The sequence below is a fragment of the Amyelois transitella genome, chromosome 8 (assembly GCF_032362555.1).
Source record: "Amyelois transitella isolate CPQ chromosome 8, ilAmyTran1.1, whole genome shotgun sequence".
NCBI classification, from domain to species: Eukaryota; Metazoa; Arthropoda; class Insecta; order Lepidoptera; family Pyralidae; genus Amyelois; species Amyelois transitella.
In genome coordinates this window covers 8,896,563-8,922,132 of record NC_083511.1, presented here as the reverse complement: position 1 = coordinate 8,922,132, position 25,570 = coordinate 8,896,563, and the positions used below count along the sequence as shown (strand labels likewise).

The window sequence follows — 25,570 nt, the reverse complement described above, 5'->3', positions numbered from 1 at the left end:
TTTATGTTTATTATTTATTTATTGTAGTTTTTATGTATAATAATTTTATTTTTTGTGTAAGTATAAATATATTTGTTTAGTTTGACCCCACATAAAGTTCTCGCTCAGACCCAATGGTTCACTGGTAAATAATGTTAATAGTATTAAGTCCGCCAATTGTGCTATACATTTGTATTTTGTGCAATGAAGTTTATATAAATAAATAATGTAAGATGTTTTTCACCCAAATATAAAAATATGATTAAACAAAGTCAAGACTATTGAAGACAAGCGGGCAGCTGTAAATATTTTTTCCGTAAAAGTAATAAAATCGGGTACTAACATAACCAGAAATTTATAACTTTCCATCGTGACTTTTGCATCTAAACTTTTGGTCTCTCGTAACCTTAAGTTCAGAGGCGAACACATTCCCACTGTACCACAGAGCACAGTCATTTTTAAGTTTAATAATATCACTTTTTTCAGATGCGGATTGACGTGATAACGAGGATCGGGCCCCATTCGCTAACAAAATAAAAGCACAGAGCAGCTTCTACATAGACATTCTCATACATTTTTCTGTGCCAAGTGATAGCTGCATAACCAAATTAAAACAGTTCCCAGCGAGCTTCACAGCGCACGTTCTTTGCGCAGTTACGCGGCCTTCATCTAAATTTTAAAACAGACGAAGCTAATTGCTAGTAAACCTCAGTATAAAAAGTCAACAAACTTTTAGTTGGGTGCTTTGATACTTACTCACAATGAATTTCTGATGAACCAAAGTGGAGTAGAAATAATAATGTTCACTTTCGGTATGAGGCAAAAAGCCGTCAGTTAATTTTTGTCAAAAGTTCTCAAAAGGTATTGAAAGGCATAGTGCATTCCGTTGACATATATGAAGATACATCACGTCCTTATCTCTTATGGGATAGAAAAAGCCAATAGTCTTAAAAAGAAAAATGTGATAACATAATATAATAAAATGTCATATGCGTGCTGCTTTAGCAGACCACAAACTTTGCAGCCAACAGCTGTAATTTCAATCGGGAATAACTTGCGATTATAGAAAGAAAATACCACTGAACCCATCCGAGTTTACACCACGCCAACCGTTGCTTGACATTTACAAGCGTGACGAACTTGCAGAAAACATTTCCTTTCATATACAGAACTTATATAGGTAGATTCACCAAGTTATCAGAAAGTTCTAACAAATATTTACCAACTCATCGAGAATATTCCGACATTCACAAAAGTTTTAAATAAATCGTTTGAAAAAAAGAAAAGTTGACATAGTAAACTTAAATAAATTGGATTGAAAAAATATTTGAATATCTAAGTTCGAGCACCAATATTACTAAATTCTCTAATGAATTAGTGCCAAATAAATTGATAAGACACACCTTGGCATCGGAGTATCAAAACTTATCACCTTACAGCATATAAGATGTAAAAATTTGAGTTTATCAAATTGAGCATTTAAATAATTTCTCCAAGAGGTGATTTACGTGAATCAACTAAGTTTATGAAACATTTGAGAGCGCATATGAAGGCATAATAGTTTTATTATAAGCAACCATAAGCTAATACACCAAATTTTTCTTATATTTGTTCTAAAAAATTTAAGTAGTTCAGGTTTTAAGGTTATATTTAAAGAACTAAAATTGACAAGCCAACCAACCGGAGTCTGCTGACAAGACACTTCACGTAAAGTAAAATAAAAGGCAGTTCTTTGTGAGGATGTTCCGAGGTGCAGTGAGGTAAATAATACATCGGTTATAGTTATGGAATAGTTAAGTTATGAGTAGTAAGATGGAATAGTTTTATAAGTGAATGTGGATTACTATGAGAAAATATATTATAGTACAAAGACATTCTCAGACCAGTTAGTGACTAGCTGTTAAAAAAATACTTATTATACATACAATTCACAGCTCGGCCCGTCTGAAAAACATGAATGAATAATGATGACAGACTTTGTCATTGTCATCATTTCATATTCACAAACATCATAAAGTTGATGAGATCAGTACACACAAACAATACATATTTTCTCATTCTTTATAAAGCTGAACTCGTTTAATAAATTCATCATGTTCTCTGGTACCTAAATTCGATTTACATGCAACATCGCCTTATTGCCGAGTAGGCCGACCTGAGTTGGATACAGGCCAAAAACTGATCAGTTTTTCAGAATACACAAATTTATACTTGCTGCAGTATAAGTAATGGCTTTCATTTTCCTAGCCTCCATACTTTATGAAGCATTCTCTATATTGAAATGTACATCTTATGTATTGTAGGTATGTCGTTTTGAAGTGGTATATTTGTATATGAAGTCTACTGAATGTATTTAAAAATTAAGGAGCGTGTCAAGTGGAAATCCTCTATGGAAAACAAACCTGATACGAGTAGTTTGTATAAATCTTCTTTAGTGCTTCTAGTTGAAGCACTAAGCACTAAGTGAAGCACTAAAGAAAGTTTATCGTATAAGTATGTATTTGCCATCCAGATATTTTTAGGAAATGCATAGGTACAAACTACAATAATAGGTATAAAACCTTTAATGTTGTTACAATGCGATTCCTCAGTTTCCTGCCGATTCGTCGTTACCTGACTTATAAATCAGTGAATTACCCTACTCAGGCCGTCACAGCACTAAAGTGGATTTATTCTTCATAATATGTAGTTTTAACGGAGTTTCATTTACTGCAACAGTTTGTTAGTTATTTTATTTTAAAAACATATTACTTTCTTTTACCACATTTTTAAAAGTCTAAAAGTATAGTCAAGTTGAACTTACCGCGACATCACGATGCCGCTTATGCAAGACACGTAGTAGCAAAATGTATGTAAATGAGTTTCAATCCCAGCCTGAGCCCGGTAATTCACTGATTTATTGGCCAGGTACCGAAGAATCAGGCAAAAAACTGAGAATTTGTATGTATTATCGATGGGCAAATTCGTTTTTCTTGAAAGCTCAATCGGTACCTTTTTATCGAGCAACAATCAGTCTATATCAACACAAAACTATTCCGTTACTGAGTGAATAACTGACAGACAACTTACAGCCCAAATCTTTGGGCCTAGAGACTCGAAATTTGGTAATTTCCTTATCAAGTCTAGGGGGAGACGAAGAGAGAATTTCCAGATTTTCCCGCGGGACTTTTCATTATAAGCGGGCGGGGCCGCGACATTCTCTAGTTATATTATAAAACTATGAAGTAAGGCTACTTATCTTTACGAGTTTTAAGTGCACAAAAAAAAACAAAAGATGAATTTACGGACAAAGACATTCGTATTCGGATAGAAGACATGGAATCAGTATCGAAGTTGGGAAGCCTTTGGGAAATCTAACGGCAGGCCCGCGGTCCTGTAATGAGTTTAACGATAATAAAAGAATATACGACTATTTCCTCTGTCCAAGATGATTGCAAATAAACCGTTGTGGTCGTGAATCTTTTTTAGAAAATTACATACATACATATGATTACATCTATATCCCTTTCGGGGTAGACGGAGCCAATAGTTTGAAATCCACGCTCATTTATCGATGCAAAAATATGAACATGTTCACCTTAACCCATTAGCGACAGATCTTGACAAACTCTTTGAATAGGCACACATAAAATTTGCCCCAAAATTCGTCTGCTTCAAATTTTCGAAGCCCGGGCTGGTTTGTTAGATGAAAAAGTCCATTGCGCTGTAGCGGGACCGATGATAAGGCTAGACCGCCACCAAAAGGAAGATCTTCGGCCAGGCTGGGTGTTGTGCCTGGGGAACCGCGGCTCAGACGATGTTGTGTCAGAGGTGAAATCTTTGCTTGCGCGATTTAGGTTTCTCGCTGTTTTTGACTGATAGCGTCGCGTGATTTTATCTTTGTGACTTGTAGTAGAAAATAAGTGACTGCATAATGCAAACAAATAATAATATACGTTTAATTATTTTTTAATCCTTTTCATTTTAGACTCTGACAGGCACAGTCTGATATATTATGATGCAGTCAATTGGTGAAAGGTCAAAAACTATGCCACACCCATTTTGATAAAGAACTTTTGAGCAATATTAATTGATAAGAATATTTTAAAGCAAAAAAAGCAATTGTTTTAAAAACGTGTGAAGTGATATGTTTTATTTATCGCTATGTTTCTGTTTCTTGTTATGCATCGGTTCTGTTCTCGATTTGTTTTATTTGTACCACGAAAATTGAGCTTATCATTTTGGCCCTTTTAATTTCTTCACCAATAATTGTCAAATGATTGTCATTGCTATTCTCCCGAACAAAATGTAGAATTTTAAAGTAAGTTTCACGTATTATAAATGTGTTATGCTTGAATTAAAACATAAAAATGAATCAAAATCTAAGGGCTCGGTAAAGTTAAAAGAAATAGTGTTGTGGTCTTTAATCGAACTTCAAACGGTACTATAAAAAGTGATCCCCGATGTTTTCCTCAGTTAAACAAGAGTAAGAACCAAGTAACTACACAACCGGTACCCATTAGTACAAAGTCGCCGGAGTGTAGTGTAAGAATAGACATTCCTTTTATGAGAAAACGCTCAAAGACGGAAAATAGAAAATAAAATATCATTCATTCGGTTTTGAATTTCGAAGAAGATCACACAGCTTAGCGTTTAATAAGTGATAAAAACCTCGCCTCACTAGCAATCAAGGAACGGCATTTTAGATTTGTTCACACATTTCTCAAAACTTTTGATATAAATTATTATTTCACGACAGTCATAAAGGATTCTCAAGAAAGTAATAGAGATCAGATTCAGCTATCCAGCTATTCGGCTATATACAACAAGTGATTTGAAAAATGTCTCTAATAAGCAAATCCCAGCAGAATGAAGTCTGCTACTAATTCCGATTCACCTAGTGGATCTACACTATGCTCTTTCAGTAATTGGTTGCCTTACATTATAAATTGGTAGACCCCTTCTATAACATGACTTGTTTTAAGCTTTTACAAACAGTGCGCGATCTATGTGCAATTGTTTCCTCTATGAACTTGTTCCGATCCGTACTATTTCCGCAAGATTCTCCAATGTTTGCGCCGTTCGCAACTTGGAAACTTCTAGCATCGCGTCTTGTACTTAATTCACGGCTTTTGACAGAATTTAAACTTTTCTTGTATATATATCTGCTTCGAATATCCCAGTGATATTATTAGTAAGTAGGTATTGGATGATCATGATACTAGTCATTGCATGTTGTATATCTTTAATCTTATTTATTATCTACTAAGCTGTAGGTATGTACTTTAAATCAGTGGCTCTATCTACCTTTTTTTATAACCAAAGTATTATCCTCCAAACCTATATTCTATATCCAACTAAAATAGAAAGAAATATTGTTTTTTTAGTTTGTCAGAAATAAAATAATAAACTCGTACCAGTTTTGCTGAAAGACAAAAGGACAGACGGAACAATAAACTGGAATTGTACGGAAGCAAAGCTTATAACAAAAGTCTAGCACCTCAAAATCTTAACATCGATTGTTTTGGATATTACAAATATTTCTTTAAATCTACGACCGAATCTAAAACAATTAACATCTAAAACAAATAACATTTCAAAATTTTGTGTATGTCATCCTAAAACATGTTATTATTACTTTTTATGATCACATCATTATGAACTACAATACGAAACGTAGGCCGCGTATTTATATATAAGTCTATCACAATATTGACATAATACGATTGTCTGGCTGATGACCAAATCCATTGACAAGAAAGGACTATCTAAATATTTACTGAGAGCGTTTGGTGCATTTTGGGCACCGATTAAAAAACCAGTGGCACGAAGCGGTCTATTTAGTTATCTCGACGTGACTTTATTTCTTTTTTTCTAAACGTTCACAGCGGAAATGAGTGAAACCACAAAACGAACGGTTACGGGACTTCAAACTGCTGTGATTGGTCTATTTTTATTTTTCATCTCGTTTGGGCATCAATAAGCCGCGGTCGAAAGAACTGCAGTACCGTAATGACACGGGCCGATGGTGATTTAAGGGATCAGGCACAATAGATTGGTTCTAAAATACCGTGGACTTGGTAACTGTAGTTTTTACCGAGGCACTTTCGTCTAGCACTATAGCACCGGAATGGTCTTGTCACTTTCTTCATACAATTTACATTATAATTTTTTTAAATGGTGGTGCCGTGTGGTTCCGGGCACCAATACAAAAAAGAATAGGACCACTCCATCTTTTTCTCATGGATGTCGTAAAAGGCGACTAAGGGATAGGCTTACAAACTTGGGATTCTTTTTTAGGCGATGGGTTAGCAACCTGTCACTATTTGAATCTCAATTCTATCATAAGGCCAAATAGCCAAACGTGGCCATTCAGTCTTCAAGACTGATGGCTCTGTCTACCCCGCAAGGGATATAGACGTGACCATATGTATGTATGTATGTTTTTTTAAATAGATTTGACATTATTTGTATAGAACAGCCTGTGGCTGATTAAAGTTAAAACCAAAAATTTACAAGAATTTAAAAGGTGTTGTTGAAGCTTTGAAGACTAAAAGCTTTTACAATTTATTCATCACTCGTAAATAAGAAGACTGTGTATGTGCATGTTTGTTTAATGTGCCTTTTAACGAAGCTGTAATATAAATTCAAAGTTGTTAATGTTAGAGTTAGGGAAGACATCAAACTTATTACCTAGTACTTACAAAGTTAGGTTGAGTTACATGTATGAAGAATGGACGTGTGTTAAGAAACATAAAGTTAGGATAAAATTATACCATACCCTTATGGCCCAGGGTTTTTATTCCGCGGGAATCCTCAAGAACATAAGTACCCTCTCCTGAAGGTCAATAGTTATCCCAAATTTCATAAAAAGTGTATCCAGCAGTTTTTGAATTTATTTGTAAAACAAATACAATACTTTATTATAATAGTAAAGAAAGGTTTTTGTGTGTCTTAGAAGATAAATAAGCAAAGCTACCGTTACTTGTTCTAAGCTCTCGTAAATTATTCGTATGACTTCTATACGAATAATTCACCTATTCCATTTCTGAGCTATTTCTTGCCCGTTAATAGTTAGAATAGGTATAAGAGTAGAATTTTAGAAGTATTTCGTTCGCTAGTGACTCAGACAAGAAGACCTCTGGTAGCCGACCAGAATGATATTTCTTTAAGATAAACAGAATTCTCACAGTTATCATAAATCAAGCCTTCCGGGACAGCTGTCTGCGGATGGTTTGCACAGATTTTTGTATCATGATTCATGAAACAAATAATTTGACTGTGTGTCTACTTGTATTTGTGTGGTTAGAATTGCAAACGTGAGTAACTCAGAAATTCTCCAAAAAGGGAAGATTAACAAAAGTAGTGCTTAAATTCTTAATGCTTATAATATTGTGTAACTACACTATCATGAAGATGAACGTGGCCTTTCAGACGAGACTGTTGGCTTTGTCTTTTCCTCAAGGAATATAGAAGTGAGTAATTGACTAAATGTTTGTACATTATGCCCACAGTACTAACATAAATCTCAGTCTTTAAATTTAAACTAATCATCTTATTCCAAAAATAAATTATAGGTAATCTTAAGATGTATAGGCTACACACATTTTCTTCCATAGATGATAACAAATAGATCTGAGTATTGGCAGTATTGTAATTTATCTTATCTAGTTGCGTCTAGACTCTGAACCCTTGTTACCGTCCATTTATTGAAGTGTCACGGCCAGTATAAAAACAAAATTGGAAAATCTGGTGTCGCCATCTAGCAGAAATTGCTTCTGGATATAGGAATTACTTACACACTTCGTTCAAACATCGGAAGTACCTGTCCGATTTCAAACTCCAATATGTCTAAAACTTCAAACTTTGTGAAAAATTGTTTTCTCGTATATTCGCGATAGATTTCTGAAAAATCTCTTTGAAATTTTTCTCAGTAAAGAATAGAATTCGTTGAATTCAGAAAATTGAGGTGTCATACAATGAAAATGGTATATGATTTCTAATATGTGTGGGTTTTACGTCCGTGAAAAGGTTTTTAAGCTTTTGTTAAATAACGTAACATTAATGATATTAACAGCTGAGTCGCCAGTGATATTTTTATCAATTTTGTTCTCTTCATATCTCGGTTCACAAAGCTAAATAAGTTACTGTGGACTAATATCTTCTTTGTCGCTTCACTCATGGCAGAGTGATTATAGTCACAATAACGTGGACACAACATTCCTCGTCATCTCCAGCTTTCATTCCTGTTAAAAATCTTTGTATTTTTGACCTTCGAATTTAAATTATTTTTATTTTTAATATTAATATCAAAAAATGAAACCAAAACGAGCGTTACAAAAAATCCGAATTTTTCGAAAAATTAAGACACCAAATAGCTTTCGCATTCATGATTATTTGAAGTTTATAAATATAATTAAATATTAAATATATCTTAACACGAGCTCCTATCACCTACGAGCTAACCCAGATAGACATCTATTTACATTTGTCAATTATTCCTTATTTACCCTACACCTGGTATAGTGGTGAATCGGCACTGAATTATTAATGCGCTGTCTCAATCAAGTCGGAGAGCGAATCCATTTGCCCAAATCTGCTGGTGGTAAAGCTTTGTACAGACAACTGTCACGTGGCATACTATAAAGACTATGTAAAGGATAAAGACGTGATATGTGTGTAAATATACGCACTTGTATGGACCATGGAACAATAATACATAACCAGTTACGTAATTATTAATGTACTTATGCAAACGGGAATAATGCAAACATAACGTTTTTTTTAAATTGTGAAACCAATTAATTAACCTAAGTATATCCAACTTGTTTTGGAGTCTTGAGAAATATCTCTTTTAATATTTGCGTGCAAATCAAATATTTTTTTTTTAAATTTAGCCCGCAAACTTGCCACCAACTTGATTTATGCAAAGTGGAAATTTTGATCACAGAATTAAAATTGGTCAGTGACAGTGTTGGCTTAAGGAACATTCTTCAGTTACAAAAAATATATATTTTGATTAAATAGTCTGCACCTCCCTTAAAAAAAGTACTTGTAGTATACATCCATAGAATAGAATTGATAAATAAATTTAGACTATTTATTTATCGATTCGTCCAATCTCTGGCATATTAAAATTGATAGGTCAAATGATATTTATGACATGAATGTACACTCATAAACCTACATATCTTTTAATCTTCTTATTCAGAACTAGAGTACGTCTGTAAACTGTCATTCCCTTGGGAATTTCATGAAACTCACTCTTAGTGCACCTGTACTACGGATTACAGACAAACAAATTTCTAGACCCAGCGGTTTGGACTGCGCATAGTGTGCGTTATTTTCAGCCAGTCAGATAGTCACTCGGTGATGGAAGAGCTTTCGAAAACATAGATAAAATAAAAAATCACACATTATATGATGACCTATAAATTAAAATTATTTTAATTAAAGTTTTCTTATTTCTTGTTAACTATCCAAGAAACTGATCCTTTAATTATCTGAAATAGAACTAGAAAACTCTTCAACTTGTTTCAATTATCACACTTTGTAACTCTGCCGAGAGCCAAGCAACTCCCTTTCTTCACTAATTCTTTTTATTAATTGATTTCCCTTAGTTTTCTACTTGAACGTCGGTGAATAAATATCTTTTCTCGATTGCAGTGTTCAATATATTTTACCGAAATAGTTTTTTTTTTGGAAACCAATTTCAAAAATCGTTTATAAATCGTTTATAAAGTAATCGTTTATCCTGTAAGACCTAGCTTTTGTTAGCAGCTCCTTCCGCTTAAAAAGAACCCTGTTTTCTTTTCCGTATGTACTTTATCACCATATGTATGCAAAATGTCATTCATAGAAATCGGTTTAATGGTTTAACTATGAAGAAATAACGAACAAATATAGTTGGAGTAGGTGAGATTAGTTGGGACCGAATATAAATAAAAAATTACTAGTACTTTCATTTCGGCTTTCAGCCTTACAACGTGGGTCTAATAAGTATACATATGTGAAAGAAAATAAATTTGAACTAAACTTCACAGATAAACTCTAACTCAGCGGAATAAACCCGCAGCTAAGATAAACTTCAGCATATTTTGAATTAAATCATCTAGATGTGCAACATTATTCCATTTCAGAGTGGAATTTCCATGCAACTCTGCGCACTGGGATTTGGGATCGGGAGTCCCGACCGACCGCGCGCTGAAATATGCAATTACACAAATGTCGGTAAGTCGAAATTAATACTCTTGTTATGGAATTTTTGGCTGGAAAATGCTGTAAAATTTTCAATAATAACTTGCTTCCATCGTCGAAGTTATTTAGCTATGTTTCCAATTTAGTTGTTAATGATCGTAAGCATGTGGTTTTAGGCTGGTAAGTTGAAAATATTTCTCACTGTCCTAGGATTTAAGCATCGTAAAGTCAATTGGCCAGATGTCAAAAGTAATATAATATCTTTATTAGATAGAGTGGATAAGCATAGTACTTATTCCTATCTCCGGAAATTCCGTTTATTACACGTCCCTAGGGAACGATTTAGGATTCCGGGTTAACTCGGCGGGAAAACTATTGTATTTTCGGTTACGTGACCTTTATACTTCTACGAGAGCAATTTCAAATTATAATAATATTATTATATAGTTGGGTTGCTATAATTGCCGTTGTCTTTAGGTACACATTTCAATTTTCAATTCTACCTTTAAATCCTTAGCTGCTATCTCTTCTCTCTTAAAAAGTGATTGAATTTGCGATTAGCACGCATTTAACTTTGTTGTTTGAAGGAAAGTGATAATTTACATACGTGACGATACTTTATGCATGCACTTGACCTCCATCTGCCTGGTGGTCAACAAGATAAGGCCTAAGGTAGTGCACGCAAGCTCAAATGGTGCCTAATCACTCATGCCTTGAAAATCAATTTATTGTGTAATAGTATAATTCTTATAAAATCGTTTAAATGTTATTAAGTTCTTTATACTAACAAAGAAGTTTAAAACAATACAAAAAATTACAAACTTTTGAAAGTCGATATCGAACTTAATTGATCATGAAATAGTACTTATCATAAACGTTTGTTCAAGAAATTATTTCTGCTCGAGAGAATCGAAATAGCTTGAACAAAGGCTTTTTAGCTTAACATCACGGCTGACGGCATTCGTTAAAAATTTAAATATTCAACCGATTTGCTGAAAATCGAAATAGAAATTCTAATAAGTTCAAAAGTATATCAGATGGAAATTGTTTGTAATTAGTAAACCTAAACATAATATATTAACAACAAATATTTAAATGATATGTCTAGGAATTCGGACAGCAAAGTCATTTTGACTGAAACACCTCTTCAACATGCATTTGATGCAAAATTTATGCTTTTTCTTTACCTCAATTATACAAAGACTTCTAAATAACTGATACTTAACTAAACACATGCATACATACATAAAATCACACTTTATATATAGGATAGGATAGGCAGAGACTACATTTAAAATTAAGCAAATTCAGTAAAATTCTAATAATTACTGTAGCCGGCACCAAATATCATCGACCTATATTCAGAGTTCACAAAAAGAGACACAAGCCGTGCACTGCATTGAATTGGTTCCGTTCTAAGCAAACAATTGCCATATTGTCCCACCCATTCATTTTCACTAGGAAAAGAAAAAACAAAGAATTCAATGAATATGCATGAACCGTTAGACGTTGAATTTTTTACACAACTGCTCAATGAAAAGTGTCATGTGTATATGTAAGTAGTGGCAATTCGCAATAAGAAGCTTATGATAATTATCAGATAAACTTTCGCATTTATAATATAAGTAAGGGTGTGTTCAGTGTTTCGTTTTTAATCAATTGGGCATTCGTACTCTTGAAGTTTTTAAAAAGGTTAGAGCGTGAATGAATTGAATGATTAAATCACTTTGTCTATCTATTAACTTTTGAGAATTTGTTTGTTTACATTATTTTAAGTTTTCACATTTGATTTCTGATTATCTCATCTTTCTCCTTCTCAAATGGTTAATTAAAAATACATATAGATCACAATTAATAAAATGAACAATTCCACTTATAAAAATGTGAATTATACAAGACCTGTTTTCATCAATAATATTGATCAACTTTCTGTACATAAAAAAGTTGAAATATTTGACAACCGTCATTATACCATTGACATAAGGCTGTAATATCAATAAAAAATGCATCATCAAATACAATAATTGTCTACTTTTTATATGTAATACAATATTATTTTAATGCAAATCACAACAAATTGTTGAATAGCCCCAAACCACAGCGATATGTAAGTTTTGACACGATTTTTTATATTTATTATCAAATTCCGTTTTAAGCGATTTTACGATTTTCGCTCAAAATACGCCCAAGAAATAAGTAATATAATCGTCGCTTGTAAATTTTCACAACAAGTTTTATCCGCGAGTCAAAGATACCTGATATTCTTGTAAAAACATTCCTTAAAGGCTGACCTCATTCTTAACTTCCTTAGGGACTGCAATTCTAATTGTTGTGTTAATTTTGAATAATATAAATAATGCTGTAAAGTTCATTCATTCATTCATATTATCACGTCTATATCCCTTACGGGGTAGACAGAGCCAGCATTCTTAAAAGGCCACGGTCAACTTAATATCGCATAATATTTTAATGCAACAACCAAAACATAACATAGATAAGTTTGTTACCGCTTCTTCTACACTGACGCTTCCTTAAGCGGCACTTAACTTAGTTTAATTTGTAAATGATGCGAAACCAAAAGATATGACAATTAGCAAGTGATGTTCAAGATGTCGCAATAATTATGAATAAAAATTTGCCGTGTGGCACCAATAAAAAAGATAAGGACCACTCTATATCTTTCTCATGGATGTTGTAGAAAGCGCCTCAGGTTGAGGCTTATAAACTTGGGATTCTTCTTTTAGGCGATGGGCTAGCAACGTGTTACTATTTGAATCTCGATTCTATCATAAAGCCCAACAGCTGAACGTGGCCTATCAGTCTTTCAAGACTGTTGGGTCTTTCTACCCCGCAAAAGATATAGACGTGATTATATGAATGAATAAAAAAAATTGATTTAAATTTAAATAACAATATGTCTTTGAATGTACAACGTACTCTTAAAACAGACAATGCAAAAAGAAAGGCACCTCTGTTTAAGTGCAATAAATGTTTCGCCCAAGTCCTATTGATGCGAAATTTCACTGTTCCATGATAAATAATGCATGCGACGCGGTGTTTTGACCGTGACCGTGCGCAGGCGCAGGGAATACTAAACCGGCGCACACAATGGCGGACGTTTCACCCGTGGGTTTCCCTTGATCTTCTTTTGTTTCACTTTTTGTACGGAAATCCTCAACGCGATCATAATTGTCTATGTAGCATCTTATATGTAACAGTTTGTTAATTCGATAAAATATTCCAGATTGCAGTTTCTTGAGTAACTATTATATTGCCTGCCCCGTGTAATTTCGTCGTAGATATTTATTTATACATACATATAGTCACGTCTATATCCCTTGCGGGGTAGACAGAGCCAACCGTCTTGAAAGGCCACGACCCACTGTATGGCTTTATGATGGAATTGAAATTAAAATAATGAGAGGTATCTAGCCCATCGCCTACAAGGATCCCAAGTTTACAAGCCTATCCTTTAGTCGCCTTTTATGATATCCATGGAAAAAATAGTGGATTGTTCTATTCTAAAAGCGCGGGAAACCACACAGCATTCATCGTATTAAAAATCCAATAATTCTATCAAACCCGATTTTTTAAATCATTTTAGAGATCCTAACTTTATTTTTCATTTCATTTCACAAGATTAAAGAATTACATTATTATTTTTCAGACAAGCCGCGCCACGCTCACAATGGCACAGAAGACAGATATTTCACCGTAAGTCAATCAAATTTATTGGTACTTTGTCATACAGACCTACATATTTTATATAACATCATGAAATCTAAGATGAAAGGATACGAAAGAGTTTTACAGCTATCATAAATGTTTGAGGACTTAACGTTAAAGAAGAATTTTCTAACATCTGTAAGCTTTCTATTTTGTGTCAGCTAATTATTGTACCTTTGCCTTGCAGCACCGCTCGCCGACCTAATCTATCGTTTGTATAGAATGTTTATTTTTATTTAGTTTTTATTAGTATTTACTTTATTTGTTCGTTGCTTCTACCGAAACAACCTTCTTGAAATTTTACGAATATATAGAAAGAAATCTCGGTGAAAACTACATAGTTCCCGTGGGATGAGCGGAAATTCTGTATTCTTTTGTAGGTGACGTTAAATTTGCACGGGCGAAAGTGCGGGTAAAAGCTATTAAAAAATAATAACAAGAACAATAATTAATTAAAGGAAATAATTAAGTGCAAATCCTTACTTACCCATGAATGCATCTCTTATACTTTTTCCATTACTATGTTAAATAAAAAATATTTTGGCCTTCGTGTAAATAAAGAAGAAGAAAAAGACTTTTATATATATTTGTGTATGTATTTATAAATAATGAAAATGATTAAAAATGTGATATTCCTGTGCGAAATATTTAAAAAAAGTGAATTTATTACTTTTGTTTTTTGTTTCATTTTCGACAGGCGGAGAAAATCAGAGAAACGGGTGTCCCTTTTCCAAGAGGAGTTAAGGAATGTTCCTACCGAGTGTCACAAAGACGAATGCAGGTAATAATTTCATAATTTATTGCTAAACATTGTTTTTGATGGAAGAAAAAATCTATTTTAACAATATATCTTCGTACTAGTACTAGATTTCGTTGAAAAATACATACAAACATACATATAGTCACGCCTATATCACTTGCGGGGTAGACAGAGCCAACAGTCTTGAAAGACTGATAGGCCACGTTCAACTTTTTATCTTGATGATTGAATTGAGATTCAAATAGTGACATGTTGCCAGTCCATCACCTAAAAGAAGAACACTACACCTATGTATGTATGTATAATACAAAATACTAGTACAGAAAATCACACACAAAAAGAAAATATTGCAACAGCGAACTTATCCAATGTACGTTTATCAATATCTTGGATTTCACGGGTTTATAAACCCCGGATTTTTTAGAGGCTTCCGTGGGGATATAAATCCAACACGTAGAGGCCCTTTGGAGAAGTTGATGTTATGTTGTTCTCCTGCCAAAAACCCGTTCCTGGGCATATCAATAGACGATATGTCTATGAACAGGTCTCGGCAGGAGGTGGAGCTATTACAAAATAAGGAATAGGATGATGGGTTATGGAGTTGACGTTTGGATGGATTTAAACTGGGCTATTGCTGGAGAAGTTCGGACACCTGCCATAATCATGAATACGTGACTATTATGTGGCAGGTGGTGACTCGCCACTCACTAAATGGGCCCATGTCACCATGATTTATCAATATTATTATTATCATGATAATATTTTATTTTATTTAGACACAGAGAGTCAGAAAAACGGTCTTCGCAGTATGAAGAGCTCATGAGAAAGTTTTCAGAGTCCCACAAAGAGGAATGCAAGTATGTGAAACATCTATACTATCTTAATATTTTTTTAAGTAATATCTGTTTTTACACAAGTTATTCGTCGGCTTTAAATCTCTTAAATTTTTTCTTATTATGAAAGCTATATTACTGTGAAGTTTCATGAAGTTGAGATCAGTAGTTTTAACGTAAAACACACACTCATCCACACATCCTTTTAAACTTTCGCACTTATAATACTTATTAGTACAAACGATTTTAATAAGTATGGAATATACATTGTACTCATGATGTACTAAGCACACTAAGTCAACACTATGCTCTTATTTTAAAAATCATAAGAAATATTACAAGTTTATTGTAAGGCTGTTGCTAAGGACACTCAAAACGCATTTACTACTAGAATCGTATGCAAGAATCTTCAGACAAATTTGAAATATACAATACAGGAAATAATCCATAATAATCCATAATAATCAATCCCAGTAATAAAGTATCACAAAAAAATATTAGAAAGTGGGTCATTTCTTGAACGAGTAGCTTATTAGGACCTATGTCAATAAATATTCCTTTACAAACTTTCACTTGCATATCTACGTAAATATTAGGGATTAAGGCCGTATATCAAGGCTTATGTTCATAGTAAAATATCAACCGACAAGCTTGGTGTTGTTGTTGCTCTTGCTTCTTAACCACAACTTGGGATTATCTATAATATCTGAAAAATAAAATTACTTATTTGGAATTAAAACTGGCCAGCATTTTTTTTCTATAGAACTTAAATGACTTCGATAGAACCGGTGTGTCAAATTAGTTTTGAACAAAACTTAAAAGTATTCTAAAGGTAACTCGTTTATTATCATAAAAAATTAAATTTCTGTCATGTCATATTTTTTTTAAAGAAAATTAACACGTACGGCGTTTTGTAATGGAATAAAGATTCGATTACCATCTACGCATCAGCGTATCAACCTCTTACAATTAATAGTTTCTGTTTTTGTTCGTTAATTTAATATTTTTAATTGACATAAGCTTATAACAGGGCCGTGTCAATGGATATCCCGAAGGCGGCGCGCTGGAAGAAGCAGTTTCCCACTGGCTCCCAATACGAAGGTACCTGGGATGTCTTGGGAATGAGCGGCACTGGGACTTATACTTTCCCGAGCGGTAAAATAATCTTTATATATATACACAGATGACTGACTGACTGACATACATACATACATACATATGGTCACGTCTTTATCCCTTGCGGGGCAGACAGAGCCAACAGTCTTGAAAAGACTGAATGGCCACGTTCAGCTATTTGGCTTAATGATAGAATTGAGATTCAAATAGTGACAGGTTGCTAGCCCATCGCCTAAAAGAGGAATCCCAAGTTTATAAGCCTATCCCTTAGTCGCCTTTTACGACATCCATGGGAAAGAGATGGAGTGGTTCTATTCTTTTTTGTAATGGTGCCTGGAACCACACGGCACGACTGACTAACATAAGATTTCAAAATGGACATGCAGGTCAGGTTCCTTAAGTAGTTTAGGAGTGCACTAAGAGAAAAATTTCCACGAGCGCCATTTTTCTTTCCACGCGGACGTACTCTTGTTAAATGTGTGGCAAATTCCCGTATCTTGTTGCTTTTACTCTCTCTTATTGCTGCATCATGTTGCTTTTAATCTCTCTTAAGTAGACAGAGCCAATATTCAATGATCACGTTTAGCTGCATGGCTTATTGATGCATTTGAGATTCAGAAGCAATGAAGAATTGCTATCTCGTCGTCCCAGCTAGCACATTTTTCTTATGCTATCAATAAAAGTTTAAGTGTATGGCTTAATGCTGAAGAGTCAGCAATAGTTATTTACTTCACATACAAAACGATTTATTTCCAGGATTGATTTACGAAGGAGAATTCTACGATGGAGAGTTTCATGGTACTGGTGAACTGCGGTATCCCAACGGCAAAGTCATCAAGGCGAAATTCCGAAATGGCAACCTTGTGGACCGCAAGCTGATCTTCAGTGACGGCTTGGAGTACAGCGAGGGCGACTGGAAGTATTGCCAGATGCCAGACAGAAGGTGAGATAACGATAGAACTGAGTGGAGCTGAGTGAAATAGATAGATGCCTTCATAAAATGAGGTCTCTTTCTCTGGTAGACAGAGACCACATCTTTCTACTTGCCACGATCTATGCATACTCCTTTCGTTTCATCCAGAGTCTCATGCAAGCTCTTAAAGCTTAAGAACGATAATGATATCTCTATAATACATTTTGTTTTTCTTCCTATTCATTCTGTATTTCCTGTTATTAACATTCATTTCTATTTCTCTACTCACATTTTTTACAAACGATACAGGTCAGTAAACTACCAAATCTCACTGTGCAATTAAAACGCTTCCCAAAAGTCTCTCCTTAATTTGCAGTAAGGCCGAACATTCCAGAATTTGGTTCACAGCGTCAGAAATGAGATTAAAATCAGGCTGATGTTGGCAGCTTATGCACGGCTCTACACTTACACTATGTTTCATGTTTTTGAAGTCGTAAATTTGAAAGGATTTTTTTATAAAAAGTTAGTCTATAACCACAATGGTGCCCTGAGACCCAGGCTCTGCTTAGTTCAGACACCAGTCTCTAGTAATCTGAAAATTTACACTTCTGTACCACTTATTGTTAAATCTTCCATAAAAAAATCTTATAATGATAAAGAAATGCACTGAGGAAGGATTCTTCATTTCATCTGAAATGATACGCCATGCTACCACCATCTAAATACAAGGACAATAACTTTTCAAAAAGATGACTCATTTCTCGTACAACATTCATTCGTTTTATGAAGACATGAGATGAAAAATGTCAGATCCAATTACAAAGGTCTGTCGCGTCGGTGCTTCAATTGTGAATTTTTAATGATTACCTTCGGTACGAAAGTGCTGAATGTTTTATATGCTCTATACGGTACAATGTGAAGGATTACAAAAGGGTATAAAACTTGAATAGGTAGTTGTTTTACGTCAGATAACATACCATTAGTATAGTGAACTGTATATAGAAAGAGATCTAGGAAATAAGGATACACAAAGTTTCATGAGTTTAAAAAGAACTATATAATTATATAAATATATATAATCACATCTATATCCCTTGTGGGGAAAACAGAACGGACAGTCTCAAAAGTCTGTAAGCCTACCCTCAGCTGTATGATTTTATGATAGAATTGAGATTCATATAGTGACAGCTTGCTAGCTTCGTCGCCTAAAAGAAGAATTCCAAGGTTATATGCTAATTACATATATAAAAATATATATTGAAAACAAAGGATAGGTATCGACGAAAGATAATTTTCATTATCGATATATTTATTCCATGTAATATCCTTTATACAACTTTGTGAACATAAATAAATAAATTTATAGTTTCACGTTTTATACTCATCTCGTATGCACTCAAGATTTATTCTTTTACAAAAAGTCTAAAATATTTTTTCTTTCTGAAATAAATGAGCGAAAATATGAAAAAAAAATGCTAAATCACCAATTTGTTCGCCTGTACGCTCATTTGTAGGGTAAATGTGGTCTTCTTAAGAATTACACCTCGTTTCGTTTGTGCTCGCTAAATAAACGGACATTACCAGGGTTGCCATGCCACTTGCACATAGGGCAACTTTATTTGTAAAATATGTTATAATAGAAATATAATAAATCATTTTTTTATGATTTTCCCATTAAGTATTTATATATTTCCGATTCGTCGTTAACGATTTGCAAAGTTGTTGCAGATAATTATGAACACATGTACGCTGTGAGTAAAGTAAATTTGTTAAGATTAAAAAAATTTATTTCATGCATAAACATAAGTTTAGAATAAAATTATCACCTAATCTCCTAACTAGCGCTCTTGTTTTCATCATTATAGTTCTTTCTTTCAAAATTATTAGAATCTCCTCGTGACAACCCTATAGAGATATGAATGAATTGTAGCACAAAACAACGCCGCCATGTTTTTGTCTCGCTAATCGCATTTCTTGTCGGTTTGTTTATTTCCCCAGGATTTGAGCGTTCCATCATCTTTGTAATCTGCTCGGATGTAGCGTAAATATGTATGTATAACTAAGATATAACAATGTGAAAGTTAAAGGTTTTAAAGAAGATAAAATAGAACTTTAAAGATCTTTTAGTTTCAATGTTAGAAGTTGCTTTAAACTATCAAGAATGAAATCAAATGATCATTTATCGTTTTACCCAGGCATACTCTAGTAGTGGTATACATTTCTTGGCGAATTATTTGAAGTTGGTACTTACAGAAAAATATCGAGCCGAAACTACTACTAAAAGTCAAATTTAGCATATCTGTCTTGGGAATTAAGAAGACCTTTAAGTGTATAACCAACTATGTCCACGGTAACCTTAAATAAATGGTTTCATATGCTGACAAATCTGCAGATATAGTCTATATATAGATATAGTCTACTACAAATCAAGCCAAAGGCACTTTCGCCCCTACAGCCGTCGCAGCCTCAGTAATTGGATATAATGGAGGAAAATTTCGCTCGGTGGACTGCCTTGGTGTGCCATAGCTTACCCAGCTAGAATCTAAAAACATATTTAAATATTGGCACGTTAGCTGATGTAATAATGTATATTTTATTGCTGTTAGTTTGTATATTTTTAAATATAAATTAATAATAAAATATATGTTAAACATTACAGAGATTTTGCCTCGAATTAAGTTAGAGAATTCTGTTACGAGATACTAACTAAATGATACTATATTTTATGATAAAACATCCAAGACCCAGGCCAATCAAATAAAGCTTATTTTTCATCATACCCTGACCGGGATTCGAATTTGAATCTGTGACACAGACAAGCGCACTACAGCAGCTGCGCCACACGGGCTGGCTTAACTTGTAGATCTTTGATCATCCTATTAAGATGATCTTTCTTCAAATGTCTTCTTAAAACCGTTGCCACTCGATCACATCATTTAATTCACATATTAAGAATAAAATTATTTGTACCCAGATACACAATAGAATATGAAATTGGAGTGCAACCTGCCGGTGAGTCAATAATGACTCCACAGCAGCCAACCAGGGTCATACCACCGGGATACTATGACACCGGAGACGGTTTCTACGACTCCGACACCAAGGTGGTGTATAGATACGACGACCTCACTGCTATTGTAAGGTAAAGTTATTGGTTTTACTAACTAAGCTACCTATGTTGTTACTACCACGTCTCCAAAAGCCTGATGGCTATAGGAACAAATGTCTTTCCATGGCATTATTGCTGCAAGTAGATGAGGCCAAACCAAAGCTGATTCGATGCAAATAGGCTCAAAATTAAACTTTATCTTGGCATAAATATCAATCGAAACTAGCAAAGATAGAGTAGTAATTGGATACGAGAAAAATGTTTCTATAAAAACGGAACCCCAAATACAAAAGTATGCCTAAAAATAACTATGTACATACATCTATCGCAATACGACAAACCACTTGGCACGCAATAAAGCTTTTGTAATTAAAAAATCTTGGATTTCAAAAAGACAACAACGTTTACCGCGTTTTCGGAGCGGGTTTAATTAGTGGACCGTCAAAACTCCGTAATTGCCTCGCTAATTGACTGGGATTGCCGGCGCCCTCCGTGTCGTGCCTCTACCTTTATTGGTAACGATAAAAGGTTTTCTAACCAGTCTTTAGGAGTATTTTGCTTATATATTTTGTTCTAGAAAGTTCGATTTATATGTAAAGGACAATCAAGGGCAAATAGGTATTATTTAAGGCGGTGCAACCGATCTCTATTTGAATTTCAAGTCCATCATTTAGTCATCCAGGTAAACGCAGCCTTCGATTCTTTTTGAAAATCTTATAACTCCTGTACACTATAAGAGATAAATACGTGATACATTACTATTATTATTGTGTACAGATCTCCATCAGAGCGTGAACACAAATGGATCTTGGAAAACTGTCGTATGTGTCCGAGCGACCAAGTAGGACCTCGAGCAGACCTGTATGAAGAATGGCTAGAGGCTGACCCTGACCCATTACCTCCCCCCTTGCCTGCTGCCGCTTCAAAGTCAACAGCATACAGGTTTGAAAGCAGTGAGACGCTACTGGAAGACGATGATAGTGATACGGTAAGCACAAATGATTACTGCATGTGGTTGCTGCGATACAGAAGGTCCACTTTACACGCCAGTCTTCGTCGCACCACGAAACAAGAAGATTGACATTTAGTTTAACTCATAATCTGTCATACTCATCGAGTTCTTTCCATTGACAATTGAAATGCTATTATGCTGCTGATGTCTATTAGATACATTTACGTTGTTGATTACTCGTGTGCTAAGATTTTCTAAAACGAGGTACTTTTTTTAAAAGTTGATGTAGAACTTCCAATAATGGTCGAGTATCTATAGTGCAAGTTTGTTTTATCTCTGGTCAAACAAACTTGCTCTTAATTTATTGCATAATTTTCTATGAAATCTTTTAAATTTTTAGGACTATTTTCTTTTTTGTTAGTATTATTATTATTATATATTTTTAGATAATATTATTTATAGATTTTATATACTTTTATTTCTATTTATAATACCTTACCACAGTTTTGTTAAGTTTGACAACTCGATTTGTTGCTAGTGTTTTATTTGAGCCTCTATTTCCAATCCTGATTTGAGATTATTTGGAGCTAGTTTAAAAAAGAGGCGTTAATAGAGTGTACCTTTAATTAAATGCATTTTATTTATCACAATTGAAGTTTTTTTTTTCTATCTGTGATCAGAGGTCCAAACATTATTGGGTTTATACTTTAATTATCATTAAGAAGTAATTACTGCAACTCACCGTTCAAAAATACTTTTTGCCCGTGGTACAGTTCAAATAATATAAAATATTACAGGTGGGTTTTCAAGACTGGCAAAGAATATTAGAAGGCTCTCATCATCCATCTTAAATTCCGGCGTTCGAAGGAAAATAATCTGATAACACCATTACTACTAAACAGTTCGAGCAAAGAAGATAAAATATTTGATTTTATCTTTTAAATTGCCACAAGGGTAGCATGGATTTTATTCTACCTTTTTGAATGTTTTATTTTCTATTTTTCCCCCACTTTTTGAGTGTATTGTTTAAATGATTTAACATTTATTTTTAATAAACATTTGAGATTTTTGGTATGTTTCTTTTTTCAAAAGTTACTAGTCCCCCAAGATTTACTAATTTTGTTGAGGCATTGTTTAAGTTTATTATTTTACTATGAGAAAGACTTCTTTGGTTTGCCGTTAGGCGCTAGTGTCCATGTAAACAATAATTGTAAAAGGTATAACTAGATGGCGTTAAAATATTTTGAGTTTGTTTTGAAACGCGATATGGTTTACCTTATGATTTATTATATATGTTTGTGGCTTTCAAGCCTCGTGGCTTCACGATCAGCCCATACGGATTAGGATATTAAACATTGGTCCTATCGTATCCGGATATTTTGGCGCTAGCGGCGCATTGGATCCAGCGCAGCTATGGGCAGTGGATCGCTGTTCGGGGCGCACTTCATCGGGTGACAGGTGCAGGTGTACTTGTCAAGTCCTGAAGGCGGCGGGGCGAGGTGGATCTTCCCCGGCGAGGCAGAGGTGACCCAGAGGCGAGACACAGGAAGACTTCGAGGCGAGGCCGAGGTGGTCTTGCTTGAAGTAGTGAAGTGAAATTGCAGTGAGTGAGTGAATCAATCAATTGGATTCAACTGTGAGTACTTTGAAGTCATAAGTAGTCAAGCAAAAGTAACCCTTAAATTGTAGAAGATTTGAACTTTAACTTTTAGTGCTAGAAATTAGGACTTAGAATAGTTTTCCCAACTCTGTTGAGACGGGGAACCTATGTCCAATTTCACCCAGGATTTATTTGTAAAAACACTTGTAAAATTTTCACGATTTGGTGTGAACTTAGAAAAATAATTTCAATTTTATTTGGACTTTGAAATATTCGACAAGAAACAAAAGCTAGTGAACATTTATTGAACTTATAATATTTTCAATAAGTTGTATCGTTTCATCTTTGTATTCAAAAAGTGTGTTAAGTATATTTATCATTCAAAATGGAAACTTTACTATGTAAACAGGATGATCTTAAAGAAAGAATAGAAAAGTCATTCATAAATTATAAGAAGTCCCCTAAGGAAAGAATTAAAGAAGCTTATGTTGAAACTAGGTTAGAAAATCTTGAAACGCTTTGGCTTGAATTCACAACTAATCATAAAAAGATTGTAGGTGTCAAAGAATACAAGCAAAGCACTTATTGTAAACAAGACATGTACGATAGTACAGAGGATATTTACATTGATTATAAATCTGAATTGAAGTCTGTTATGTCACAATTTAAAGAACCAAAGAAATGTGAACAATCTACTTCTAATTACAATGAGTGCAGTACACAATCACAAGTTCGTTTACCTAAAATAACAATACCTAAATTTTCAGGAGATTATCTTGATTGGCCTAGTTTTAAAGATATGTTTACTTCGCTCATTCATAAAAATCAGTCTATTGATAAAGTACAAAAACTTCATTACTTAAAAGGTTGCTTATCTGGAGAAGCCGAACAAATTGTAAAACATATTTCTGTGTCTGAGTTAAACTATGAACGTTGTTGGAATCTATTAGAGTCTAGATACAATAATAAAAGATATTTGTCACATTGTATTCTAAAACGGTTGTTAAGTCAAAAGAATATTGTTACTGAATCGGCTAGTGGTTTAAAAAGTTTGTTAGATACTACGATCGAATGTTTGGAAGCTTTGTCTAATTTACAAATACCAGTTGAGACATGGGATATTATTATTGTTCATTTGATGTCATTAAAGTTAGATACTGAATCTAAAAGGCAATGGGAGTTAGATGTTTCTAACAACAATGGTACAGATGAATTACCTACATTTTATCAATTTAAGGAATTTATTGGGAACAGATATCGAGCGTTAGAATTTATTGAAGGTAAAAAATCTCAAGGTAACTTTTCTAAACCTAAAGTACTTCACGCTGTAACAAATGAAAGTTGTTGTTTTTGTAATGAAAGTCATCGTATAATTTTTTGTAAGAAATTCGGAAAACAAGACGTTGATAGTCGTCGTGAATTTGCTAAAACAAACAAGTTGTGTTTTAAATGTTTGGGTGCAAGTCATTCAGCTAAATTTTGTACTAGCAAAAATAATTGTCGTATATGTAAACGTTCACATCACTCTCTTTTACATTCCAGTGTCGGAAGTACATCTGGGACAGGTATTTCTGAGGCCAATAGCGTTCAGAATACTGATGTTAAACCACTCATCGAAAATAAGGCGGTTGCCAAGGATTCTGGTAACTCAGTGGGAGAGTCCTCAGTCGTGTCATGTTTTTCGGCAGATCGCTCTATTAAAGAAGTATTGTTAGCTACAGCTTTGGTAAGTGTAGATACACAAAAGGGTATGCAAACAATCAGGGCAATTCTTGACCAAGGCTCACAGGCGTCTTTTATCACAGAGGCAACTGTGCAGTTTTTAGGATTGAAGAAAATACCAATTAAAGGTTTTGTTTCAGGAATTGGTGAAAATTCTCAATTATGTGCTAAGTCAATTGTTGACATAAAATTACACTCTGTCTTTGATAAAAATGTCGTTATCACGGTAAAGGCGTATGTTTTAAATTCAATAACGAGCTTTTTGCCATCGAAGACAGTGGCCCTTGAATGGGAGGAATTTAAAGATTTGCAACTAGCTGATCCTCAATTCCATACACCTAATAGAATTAACATTCTATTGGGAGCCGAGGTATACGGCATGGTTTTGCGTGATGGAATAAGAAGGGCTTCTAGCGGCACACCAGTTGCCCAGGCGACATCGTTGGGATGGATCGTCTCAGGTGCTGTAAAAGAAACATCTTCAGCCTCGAATAACATCGTGGTTATGCATGCGCATATTGATGACAATGAGATGTTGAAAAAATTTTGGGAGCTTGAGTCTGACGCAGGGTTGAAGCAGGATCGTATTCTGACAATAGAAGAACAGAAGTGCGAAACAATCTTCACAGAAACTACTCGACGGGATTCAGAAGGTAGATATATAGTAAAACTTCCATTGCGAGA

The 25,570-nt window shown here is 34.2% G+C and overlaps 1 protein-coding gene across 1 annotated transcript in view; it reads left to right on the top strand.

The window, feature by feature from the left end:
• Positions 1 to 21,693, top strand: part of LOC106135253 (uncharacterized) — a 32,412-nt gene extending 10,719 nt beyond the window's left edge. Inside the window, exons 3-10 of the mRNA XM_013335499.2 lie at positions 10,098 to 10,188; positions 13,823 to 13,869; positions 14,579 to 14,662; positions 15,418 to 15,498; positions 16,505 to 16,629; positions 17,347 to 17,533; positions 20,478 to 20,645; positions 21,390 to 21,693. Of these exons, the coding sequence (XP_013190953.2) occupies positions 10,098 to 10,188; positions 13,823 to 13,869; positions 14,579 to 14,662; positions 15,418 to 15,498; positions 16,505 to 16,629; positions 17,347 to 17,533; positions 20,478 to 20,645; positions 21,390 to 21,693 (1,087 nt within the window). The remainder of the gene's footprint in view (positions 1 to 10,097; positions 10,189 to 13,822; positions 13,870 to 14,578; positions 14,663 to 15,417; positions 15,499 to 16,504; positions 16,630 to 17,346; positions 17,534 to 20,477; positions 20,646 to 21,389) is intronic.
• The last annotated feature ends 3,877 nt before the right edge of the window (positions 21,694 to 25,570 follow it).